Source organism: Camellia sinensis, chromosome 5 (assembly GCF_055761805.1).
Source record: "Camellia sinensis isolate YWXY chromosome 5, ASM5576180v1, whole genome shotgun sequence".
NCBI lineage: Eukaryota > Viridiplantae > Streptophyta > Magnoliopsida > Ericales > Theaceae > Camellia > Camellia sinensis.
Window position 1 is genome coordinate 185,258,312 of NC_138965.1, and position 11,938 is coordinate 185,270,249.

General features: G+C 33.8%; 1 protein-coding gene across 1 annotated transcript; it reads right to left on the bottom strand.

Annotated features, from left to right (window-relative positions):
• Positions 1 to 3,682: 3,682 nt before the first annotated feature.
• Positions 3,683 to 11,299, bottom strand: LOC114297053 (uncharacterized). The gene is made up of 7 exons (XM_028241400.2): positions 10,664 to 11,299; positions 8,887 to 9,128; positions 8,662 to 8,784; positions 8,378 to 8,494; positions 8,073 to 8,255; positions 6,900 to 7,041; positions 3,683 to 4,158 (listed from the first exon to the last, which is right to left on the bottom strand). The coding sequence occupies exons 1-7, from the start codon at positions 11,073 to 11,075 to the stop codon at positions 3,986 to 3,988; spliced, it is 1,392 nt and encodes a 463-aa protein (XP_028097201.2). The 5' UTR covers positions 11,076 to 11,299; the 3' UTR covers positions 3,683 to 3,985.
• Between the last annotated feature and the right edge of the window lie 639 nt (positions 11,300 to 11,938).

An 11,938-nucleotide genomic window follows, 5' to 3' on the forward strand; every position in this document is an offset into this window, starting at 1 on the left:
ATGTGCTGGACCCATAGGATAGGATTGGATAGTCCAATCATTTTCAATTAATTTGTGTAATGGTAGATATTTGTAATGGTATATATTTTGATTTAAAAATAAGAAAAAAGTTATATTTTAATTGGATAGTGAAAAAATAGTTTCATTTTCATGGTGCAAGTCTTTTTGTGTATTAGAATTGTACATAAAAATTCTATTTTTAGTGAAATTATTTTTAAAATATTCCATTTATTTGTAATTTTTTAAGAAAAATTAGTGATCACAAAGTTTGCAGACAAATTAAAAAAGGAAAAATTACACACTAGTAGTGTGCAAAAAAAAAATATTTAAAAAATGATAAATATTAATAATTAAAATTATAAATTTTTTATTATAATAATTTTTCAAAACCTCAATAGTAGTTTTCCTTTAAAAAATAGATTAAAGCAATGCATTGGGTGCTCATTTGGCATGAAGAAGTTTGGACTTTTTGGTTAAATAGTCACAAAAAGATAAAATAGATTAAAAAATCAAACATATTTAAATTATAATTATTTTATTTTTGTCTCACAAAAGTCAAAAATGTCAAAAAAATCTATCCCAAACAAGACTTTGGCCTTGTTTGGGAAGTTGACTATTTTAGTAGGTTAAAATTTTTGTGTTTGAGAAGATAATTAGATTTTTTTGTAGTTAGATGTGATGTTTGTGAGAGAAAAATTGACATGATTATGGATTTGATATAACATTTTGTCTTATTAGCTATTTTAGCCCATTTTATCTTTTGTCAATTTTAGCCTTTGTCAAACGAGGCCTTTTTAGTCCCGGACTAAAATAGCCATAAAATAAAAAAAAATTAAAAAACCAATCCACATCTCAAATGAAGCCTGAAAATATCTGTAGTGATCATATCTATTCTGGATGAGACGTATAGAAAGATAAGTCAATTATTGTTCTGGCATGGTTCATTAGGATAATAGTCAATGTGTTTAGTTTTAATTTTTTGGATTTAATTTTTTAAAAATTGAATTTTATTTTTTGTGTTTTTTTAATTTTTAGTGAATTTTTTTAAAATTTTAAGAAATTTTTTTTATTTTTTTTAAAAAATAATAAATATATAAGAATAAGAAAAATATATTGAATTCTCGTATTTTATATATATATTTTTGATATTTAATAAATTTTGTAAAGATTTTGTTTTATAAATATTATATTTTTAAGTGTATTTATGTTAAGTATATCTAAAAATTAAAAATATATATATATTTAAAATATTAAAAAAATTTAATAAAAATATGAAAAATAAAATATTTTAATTTTCCTAAAAGTCAAATCAAACCAACTAAATAGTGTCACAATTGGCAAGGAATAATTACAAACGATCATTATTAATGATATTTGTCTCCACATTTGTTTCACTATTTATAGTGGTTAGGAGACTTGTGAGTTAGAACCAATTGGGTTAACCCATTCGCCAAGAGTTTGTGCACCTCATTAGGAGGTCAAATGTTCAATTTTTCTTACTTGTATGATGTACATGAAAAACTCTGTAAAGTAAACGGTTCGGATCATCGAAACAGAACCTATAGTAGATCTCACAGGCCTGGACAACACTCTCCATTCGAAATTATGGACGGGAGGGAATCCAATTCCTAGAACAGTGACATAAATTAAGAAAAAAATTTAGTTCAAATATTAATAATTAAAATCATAAACTTTTTCATAAATCTATAATAATTTTATGAAATTACCATTCCCCCATAAATTAGGCTTTTTTTAAAACTAATATTAGCTAGACATTTTTTAATGTTAGCTAGACTTTACACATGGTTGTTATGTTGATGCGAAAAATAGAGGGAAAGGCGGAGAACTTAAAAGGAGAAGGTGAGTATAGATGAGGAAAGCAAAATAGTGCTGATGACAGCAGTAGATGAAGATTGCTTGAAACTTTAAAAGAGTTTTAACCTCATCCACCACATCATTCCCAAGGAAAATACCTATGTACAAAATCACTATAGAGTACAGAGAAGCGAAATGAGGATGTCCTGCCTCCACACCAATGCACAAACTTCGCAGTTGAACCGGTTAAAGATCTCGTTGCTAAGCTGGTCATGGCATAGTAATGTGCAAAGATCACATCTTTAATGGTTCTAATTTGGTACTTGTGTTGTTGTAATAAGAGCTTGGAAGCTCTCAGTGTTGGTGCTTCGAAGATCCAAGTATGTGTGTTTAGTATTTGTCCATCTAGAGAACATTAATAAGCTTTTGAGTGTTGGTTGCTAGCTCTTTTCCTTTCACCTTAAATGGCTCTACTCCATCTCCATCCATGTGTTTTTGGTGTCACTGGCATTGAAAAATGATAACCATTACCTGCTAAAGAATGGTGTCTAAACCAACTGTTTGCCTGTGCAAATGTTGGTTGATAGTGCCTCTTACTACCTCTATCTCTGCAGGAGCTTATGTGACTAGTCTCCCTGACTTAACTGCTTACGAGCTTTCGTTCTCATCTAGGTCTCAAACAAATGCATTTTGAATTCTACTTCATGTAAAGGATGGATGATAATATGTTTCACTACTCTCATAGCCAGAAGCCTAATTCACTTTCTTTGGTCATTATTGTGGCGATTATAGGCGATAGGCTTCACCATTTGCTTGTGATGCTCTCCCCATCTAGACTACACCTAGACAAAGATGAATATTTAGTAGACTCCCTTTGTTGTATTAGTGTCTATCAAATTTTCACAATTTGCTGATTTCTAAAAGAACTCATGCTCAATTACTTGCGTTAAATTCCCATATCTTTTTATTATTATTACGTTTATTCCAATAAGCCTATCCTCTCTTCTCTGATCACATTCCAAAATAAAAATATCAAATGATCATATTCCAAAATAAAAATATCAAATTATCAAAACTGATTAACATATCTATCTTAATCTTGTGGCAATTTCCCCTTCAAATCATATCAAGGGTATATCATATCCTCTATAACCTAAAAATTCAGTGCAATACAGTTGATCATTTTTCCTTTGATAGGTGTGTTTTGTGCGACCAATGAACTGATCTGTAGCTAACTTCAAATTCTTCATTGCCTGGATGAAGTTGCAGGTGCCATGTGAAAATAGGGAAAATCGAGACTACTAATTTCTACAAAGAAAGCTAGAGCAGAACCCCATGGATGCCTTGGCCATGAGCTATTTAAAACTCTACAAAGTCCAAAAATTGAACCAACCCCCTTGTCCCTGCTCTTCATCAAAAAAAAATAAAAATAAATCTACTCTTAATTTTGAAAACAATCCACATGACACAACAAAGTAAAGCCAGGAATCAAGAAGCTTCTTCCTTTCTCTTTCTAACTCTACTCCCCCTCCAACTATAATAAAAAACAAAAAAAGTCATCACCCAACGATCCATAGCAATGTCACAGTGAATGAGAAGTTGATTAACAGACACACAATCCCCACGTAGAGCATGCATGAAAGCTCAACTCAACTCGACTCGACTTGTTGAAAAGGCAAAGGCCTGCATCGAAACAAAATATATGCACATAACAGGAAACCCCAAAGACCCAAAAGAGAAAAAAGAGCTCAAAAACAAATGTTTCAACTTGCAAACCACTAGTTGCCGTATAAGTAATAATTATGGAGCTTCGTCAGAAAAAGAAGACGAATACAATAAAGTTCTTCAACTGCCATTTCAAGACGAATACAATAAAGTTCTTCAACTTCCATTTCAAAACGTATAAATGTTTATTTTCGTGGAATGTACATGAAAGGCAAAAAGCCTATAGGACTCTAGCAGTTAGTTGTTCATATTTTGACTAAGGCCCAACAGACAATTACATATTTGCAAAGAAGTTACAAAGACATGTCTCTCTCTCTCTCTCTCTCTCTCTCTCTCTATATATATATATATATATATGTCTATATTTGTTATTTATCGGCATGTCATATTATGCATATACATAAAGGAAGATCCAATAGAGTGCAGACATCACTAGTGATGCAGCTTACTTCTTCAGTATGTCAGGAACATCCTTTCTGGAGCTCACAACAATTGGAGAAGAAGAGAAACCACTTTGTTTATCTGAAACTAATAAGTGATCCCCTTGCTTACCATCTTTACCTTCTCTAGATAAACTGGAAGATGATGATCCAAATATCTGCACCATTAAGCTTCCGCCTAGAGGACAAAGACCCAAAAGACATTTTTAGTACAAAAAATATGAGTATCATTGGAGAATATCATGGAGTTTTTTTTTTCTATTGAAGGAAGGTCAAATCAATACTCTTGGTTAGAGTTAATTACAGAGTACATCATTCCTTCTACAGTTTCGAGCTAATAAAATGCCTAGAAGACAAACTGTCAATTGTATGATTGTATTTCATAGATTGCCTAGAGAGAAACCTTCAATTGTATGGTTGTATTTCATAGGATATACAGGTATTCCTCAAATCAACCCAACATCACATAATAATATTGATCAAGTGTTGAATAAACATGAACACATTGGATTAGGATCATCTCCAATAGATCTCGTGAGATGTGAAGTGGCCAAAAACACAAATCCTAAGCACTTGTTAAGGGCATGGAAAGATACCAGTCACATTGTAAGCATGCTTAGTTAGAAGCTAATCATGAGAATCCATGTAACCATGCAACAAATCTGTTTCCTTTTTGGTAAATAAATAAATAATGATAGTTTTCTCTTGGTTTTATTTATTATGGCTAGGTTTGTACTTTCATTGTGTGTGTGTGTGCACACGAGCATATAGGTGCAAAACAAGGGCATCTTCTCAAATTTTATTACGGTGTTGTAGTTTGTGCAACTAGTCCTTTGGCTACCAAGTCTCTCCTAAGCAATGTTTTGAAAACTGGACCGGTGAGCAAACCGGAAAAGTGACCAGACGGACGGGTCACTTGTTCAACCGCGGGTGAACCGGAATTGAACCATGATAACATAATTATGTCATAAATATATTAAAATTTATAAGTATAAAAAATATAGATATTAAAATTACAAAAATAATAAATAATAAACAATTACAAAAAAAAAAAAAAATTCTTCAAATTTATTTTAAGTTTTTTATACATTGATTTTTAGTAAAAATAATTAAGATAATATTGAATATATAGTATATATACTTGTTATTGTATTGATGGCATAGTTGTTTGAGTGCTTGCTTTTTATGCAATTAGTTCCATGTTCAAATCCTCTCCACAACATATTTTTGGAAGGAATTTTAATTCTTCAAACCCGACTGGTTCTTTTGTCGACCAGTGACTAGTTCGCCGGTTATTCTAGTTGAACCGACAGCTCTTCCGGTTTTCAAATTCTATGCCGGTTTTGAGCATAGTCCGGGCTTGCAGGGTCATCCGAACCGGAACTAGGTCTGGACCAGTCGGACTAGTCCGGGTTTTCAAACATTGCTCCTAAGGAGAGGTCTCTTAGAAGTGGAATGGGAGGCAAAACTTACATGCTTGTATGGAGTGGGTGTGCCTTCATCTCCCTATAGCTACTAATCTAACAACTAACCACTAACTTTCACCGATCAAGAAAAAAAGGGCATCTTCTCAAATTTTATGCAGCCAATTTATTTCCTAAACATTCATGTTTAGTTTAACAATCTCCGTCGGACAAAATTGGGAATGTCTTGTATTGGTTTATAGGAGCGTTTGTAAGGAGAGTTGAATGTGTTGGTGCAGTTTGTATCTTGACTGAAGAGCTGTTCACGATTGATGCAAAGAATCTCCTTTACACTTAAAGGTATAACCCTGCATGATTACTTTCATTAGTTTTACGACACTATTTTAACTGTTAGGCACCTCATCTCAACATGTTTGTCTCCTTATACTTTGATTTTTTTAAATTGTCAAAAAAAAAAAAATGAGGAAAATTTAAGAATCAGAAGTTCACTCAAAACCTCACTCAATCTGGAGTGCACAGGACCTGCAAACCTGCAGAGATCCAAAGAGATCTGCTCAGTTTGTGCTTGATAGTGTGCTTGAGCGAAGGTCTGTCAGTAGAGATCCAAAGGACTATGCTCATTACGCACTTGACAGAAAGCTCGAGTGGGCTAGTGCACCTTCTATGCTCTTGCTTCAGGATTCAAGTGAGAACCCTTAAATAGAGGTGTGCTCACTACCAGCTCGACAAGGCAATTGAGCGAGCATGTGGAAATTGGACCGCTTCGATTCTTGATTAGGATAAGAGAGGCACGAGATACAACAGGTTATGCAATCTTGGGAGTTCTCACACTTGTTTGTGAGCGTATCCCCTCATTAGCTTGATTTGGATCTAGATTGAGTGCTCTTGCATAAAAACTCTAACTGCATAATGCGATCCCTTCAACTGTGGTCTGTGGGTAGCGGAGCAATCGGAGTACGGAGATCAAAACGAGAAGCTACATGGAGCATTATAGGATCAGAGAAGGCTGACTGGGTCAAAGCCTTGTATAGTAGAGATCAAGTACAAGGAGCACTTCTTGAAAATTTCCAAGTTAGGTGAATGGTGGTAGAGATCAAGTGCAAGGAGCACTTCTGGAAAATTTCCAAGTCAGGTGAACAGGGTAAGGGTTGTAACTCCTAGCGTCATAAATCTTATAATTGTGGATTCTATAGTGGATTTTGTGATTGGTTCGAATCATGGTTTTCTTCCTTGGAAGAGTTCTCCTTGCAGTTAAGGTTTCCACTTAAAATTATGCATCTCCATAGAAGGCCCACTGGGAAATATCAAGGTAAAGATCTTTTTGTTTGCTTTTCAACTATTCGCTGTGAACAAGTTTCCAGAACATTAAGGATGACAAGATGTAAAATCTGAAAGTTGAGAAAAAGTAACCTCAAAAACAATTTTGTGGTCAAGTTTGACAATCAAAATCCGCATAAAATGATAACCCAGAAGCAAAAGATAAATAGTATCCTACCTAGCACAAGAGCAGCACCAATCCATCCAGTCAAGCCCCACCTTTCGCCAAGAAGAAACCATGCAAAACCAGCACCCCATACTGGCTCCAAGCCATAAATAATAGCAGTTTCGGTGGCTGATACATCACGCATAGCATCCATCTGCATAATCAATCAAATTCATCTCAGAAACATTGCCAAATTATCCCAAACATGAAGGAAATAAATTTTTCATCTGAGAGCCGGTGGATTTAAAAGAGGGGTTCCCACTAAGACACTCATGCTGTAGTGCCTTGATTTCAACTTTCTCTTCTTTCCCTGTTTCTCTGCGAAACCTGGCCCTCAGTAAGTTATATCCTACTAGAACACAAACCTCAAGCTGTCAATGGGTTTCACAAGAGGGAAGCCGGATATATCCATATCATTTTTTCCCACCTGCCACTCTATCAAGGTTTTAAAAATAAGCCGCAACTGTTACGTAATGGTTACGGTGGTCACTGTACCCAATATGGCCACTACAACTGATGTGACTGAAATTCACAACCGTAACAGCAGCCACCATTACATAAAGGCTGTAACAGTCCTTATACCGCCGTTACAGCACCATTGTGACTGTTACTTTTTTTGTTTTGAATAGATTTTTTATATATGACCCAGTTTTCAGCCTTTTTTCTTTTTCTTTATTTTTTCTAACTGTGAAATCATAGAAAAAGGCACATAGAACTTATGCAGAAATGTTAGATCTACATTCTTTAAAAGTCCAATCTTCAAATTTTAAAAGATTTGAGTTGCTATCAAAGTTAAATAAAACTTTCATTACTTTCTCTCTGGATTCATTGTTTGCTAACTTATATCTGTTTGGATTTAGATTCAATTTGTCAAACAAAGCTTGGATGTCAAATTATATACTTTTACATTAGTATGTTGGCAATGGCATTTTGTATTATGACCTTACGTTCATGAGACTTATCATTTTAATATCAAACAAGCTTCATGATTTTATCATTTTAATATAAAAAGGAATGTCAAATGTTTGCAGAAGGCTTTTACACATAAGTTGTGTTTAGTCATTTGTAAGGAACCACACAAAAATGAAAAAGCAAAAACATAAAAATAAAAAATTAATTAATTAATTGATTAATTAAATAAAAAATAGAAGTTTATATACTGAGGCAAACGCAAAAGGATTTTACCTCTACCCATAAGCATAACCCTGTTGAAAATACACCAGTGTAAAGTGCAGGTAACCATGGAAATGCTGCCATCCAATCCCAAAACATTGTCCATGTCCACGATGAGGGATTACCTTCGTGGATGCCACCAAACCAGCCTCCAAGGAAGTACCACAGAGTTGATAAGAGAGCAACAACACATACCTGCATGGAATAGAATTTCAAACCACGAATGAAAGTCAATTAGCTGGAACATTCATTTTCACATGGAACTGCATTATTTAAGGAAGAAGCGGCGGCAGCTTAAGCACGCCTAATTATCTAACCTCATATCCAAGGAGTGCTAAGAAGTTCTCTTTATCAGTACTTCTTGAAATATGTTCTGTTCTTAGCATATGGATCCCAAAAAATACAGCACTCAAAAAGTTCAACAAATCACCAACCTGAAATGAGTTGATGGAAGACATGACTAATTTATATTAGTTTGAACGCAATCAAATGCTCAGAGTAACAAACTCCAATAAAAAAATTATTTTTCCTATATTTTTCTTGTTAGCATATCGTACAAAATGCATGGAAGAACAACTGGTAGGACTAGCTCAATACTTACACTAGGAGGTGACCCACTGGATTCCATCATTGCAACTCCGAAAATAGACATTAGAGCCCCAAACCAGGTACGGGCAGGAACTATGGCTCCTAACATTCCATCAAGCAAGGGAACCACAATTACCTGATTTATTCACCCAATATTTGTTAAAATAGAGCCGCTAAGAACTCTCAGAGACCGATATACTTCCAGTTATGCAAATGAATTTCTGATGAGCTTTCTTACAGTGAACATGGAAATAAAAGATGCACGCCCAGCATCTGACGTTAGCAATCCAAGTGCCTGCATAAGATAGCCTAAACTGACCCAGAATCCCAACTCTATCCCAGCATTACGGGTCTGAGCATCACCCCGTGCATGTAAAACAAAAGGGATAAATGGAATCGCTGACATTGCAAATCGCACAACGGTGAAGGCTGCTGGATCCATGATTGCTTCGACCTCTTTCACTACCGGAATGTTACTAGCTACAAGGAACAAATAACTATTTTAGAAAATATTGATCCCTGCAGTGAAGATGCCCTAAAATGTTTTTACAGTATATCCAAAAATATTACCCAACAAACAATATATTATTTCCCACAAATGATCAGTCTTACAGGCAAGGCTCTTCCTTTACAAGTCATGAATGTGCAAGCAACAACATACCATGCATTCTTAGGTAAGTAGGTTTTAGCCTAAGACAGGCATTTTCAAGATGGTGGCATGTCCATGTCCGACACATGTTAGACACTAACACTAATTGGACATTTTCCAACACGTATCAGACATACGTCCAAACGTGTACTAATATTTGTTTAAAGTTCTTTTAGACTTGGACATGCTTCAGATCAATAAATCCACAACCTTATTGATGGGAACCACAGACATGACAGGCCCCCTCTCACATGAGTAGGCTCCACCATGAGAGAGAGGGGTAATAGAACCATAAAAAAAGGTGGCAGAATTAGTGCTGTTCTATGTTTTATTATAATTAGGAATTCAATTTTTTACTTGAATTGATTTGACACTATTGTATCAACATATCTAATCAAAAAAAAAATCATAAATTAAAATCCATGTAAATCAAAAAATGATATATCTCTCCTATAACCCACAATATAATTTCTTTCGAAACCCCATCATGGATTTTGAAAAGTGAGAAAAGCATGACAAAAACCATTCTCTGTAAATCTACATATTCTTGTCAGGACAGATGAATTTGGCTCACAAGCAAGCATCAATTTCAATAGGATTCAGATTAAGTGCCTACCAAAGATAATGCAGCAGAACAAGCTAATCATATACTCAACTAAACTAAAAAAACCTTGGTCCCAATTTCTTCAGGTTAGCTACATGGATCTGTATTTTGAAGTTGGATTGAGAATTGAAAGCCATACATTAATCCAGAATCCTATATCATAAATTGGTCGAGGGCACAAAATGGAAACCATTATTACGAAAAAGGCTAATAAAATACTGAATTGGCAGCCACAACTTCTATCAGTTGAGGCAATGACCCTGAATTTAACAAATGGACCAATTCTAGTGACAGATTTGCACTTCCAATTGCTTTTTCAATCACATGGTCATTCAAAATCATGCAGCATTCAAATGCTCTTCAAACCCAACTGAGAGACAATAAGATTGCAACATGTGGCAAGTAATACAACACCAACCAACAACATTAAAGCCTCCACTTCTTCTAACTAACCTTTCCAATACACAGAAACTCTCAAAATTAAGCATCCCGGTCTCAAAATCTCTGTCAATTATCTAATATATATTGCTTCAGAATATTCTTTTTCTTTTTCTTTTTCTTTTTCTTTTTCTTTCTTTAAGTTATGTTAAGTTTCAGTAATTGATCCACCACATTATGTTTCCATATGACCAATGTATTAGAAGACTACAGCTACCACAATCAAATTGACAACAATTTTAAAAACAATTCATAAACTATTGCTCTAAAGAGAAACAATGAAAGTTATTATAAACATAAATTAGAGAGAAATGAAAAGCTTACCACAAACAACAGTGATGAGATTGAGCAAAACGATGCTTCTGACTTTGGTCGAGGCAAATAAGATCCTTCTCCACGAAGATCGCCTCCTGAACAACGATTTGAGACTCAAAATTGTCCTCTTTCGGGACTGAGGTAGATTAACAGAGACCTCATTCTTTGAATTATCCCCAAATGTTACTGGTATTACAGATTTCTTCACTCTCTTCCTGCCATTGTGAGCAGAAGAAGTAGACGATGACGAAGAAGATGAATGTAGGGAGGAAGTGGCGAGACGAGTCTGCTTTTTGTGAATCAAACGGAATGTGAAGAGGATTGAGGAATTCAAAGAAGAAGAAGAACGACAATTTGAGAATTTCATTTGAGAGTCACCTATTCTCTTCCATCGCCAGGTCCACGGTGGTGATGAAGCCATGCTTGAGCTTCAAGACCACACCTCTCTCTCTCTCTATCTCTCTCTCTCTCTCTCTAGATTTTCTCTCTGCATTTCGCAACTGCAAATCCGGTGACCATAGCAACCCAATTCCCGAGGAGTGCAGCAATCAAGGGTTGACACGTAAGAAAATGTCGGCTAGACCACACCTCTCTCAATTATTATTAGTAAATAGCACTTCGACCTAAACATATGAATCTATAGATATTGATCTTCACGCTTTGGAGGGTAAATGAGTAAAAAGTGATATGTTTATATAATTAAAAAATTAAAATGTATGAATATATAAAGAGAAATTTAGTAATTGTTTGGCATGTGTTTGCAGATTATCTTATTTAAGTTATAATTATCTTATTTAAATCATGTCACTTTTTTATCATATTATTTTAAATTTAATTCATATTTTATATTTTTTTATAAAAAATCAAAAAATATATTAATCTAACACTTTCCAAATAACCTGTTAATCAAAAATCTATTCATTGGATCTTTAAAAAAGATAGTCTAACTTATTTTACTTCATTAATTTTCTAAAGAAAAAACACATAATCAAATAAAGACAAAAAAAAAAATTTTGGATAACATTATCAAAGTAATATATTACTATGAGACAGAGTAACATATTACAATTACTGTTTACATCAATTTCGACAGTAATAAATTTTTTTTAAAATAATTTTATAGTCGACATAAATCTTATTTGACAGATCTTGATGACAGAATTTTAAAAATACTAGTAATTTTATTAAAAATCGACATCTACATTAAAAATTATATTATTTTAAAATTTAATATTTTAATAATAATAGTATGTGTTGAATTTTTTTAAATTTTTTTTTTTTATA

Excerpts from the sequence above, each read along its gene's own strand:
- LOC114297053 (XM_028241400.2), bottom strand. The coding sequence starts at position 11,075 with ATGGCTTCATCACCACCGTGGACCTGGCGATGGAAGAGAATAGGTGAC. Across the intron at positions 8,785-8,886 it reads CTTTTATTTCCATGTTCACT|GTAATTGTGGTTCCCTTGCT; the intron begins GTAAGAAAGCTC and ends TGAATAAATCAG. Across the intron at positions 8,256-8,377 it reads TAGCACTCCTTGGATATGAG|GTATGTGTTGTTGCTCTCTT; the intron begins GTTAGATAATTA and ends TATTCCATGCAG.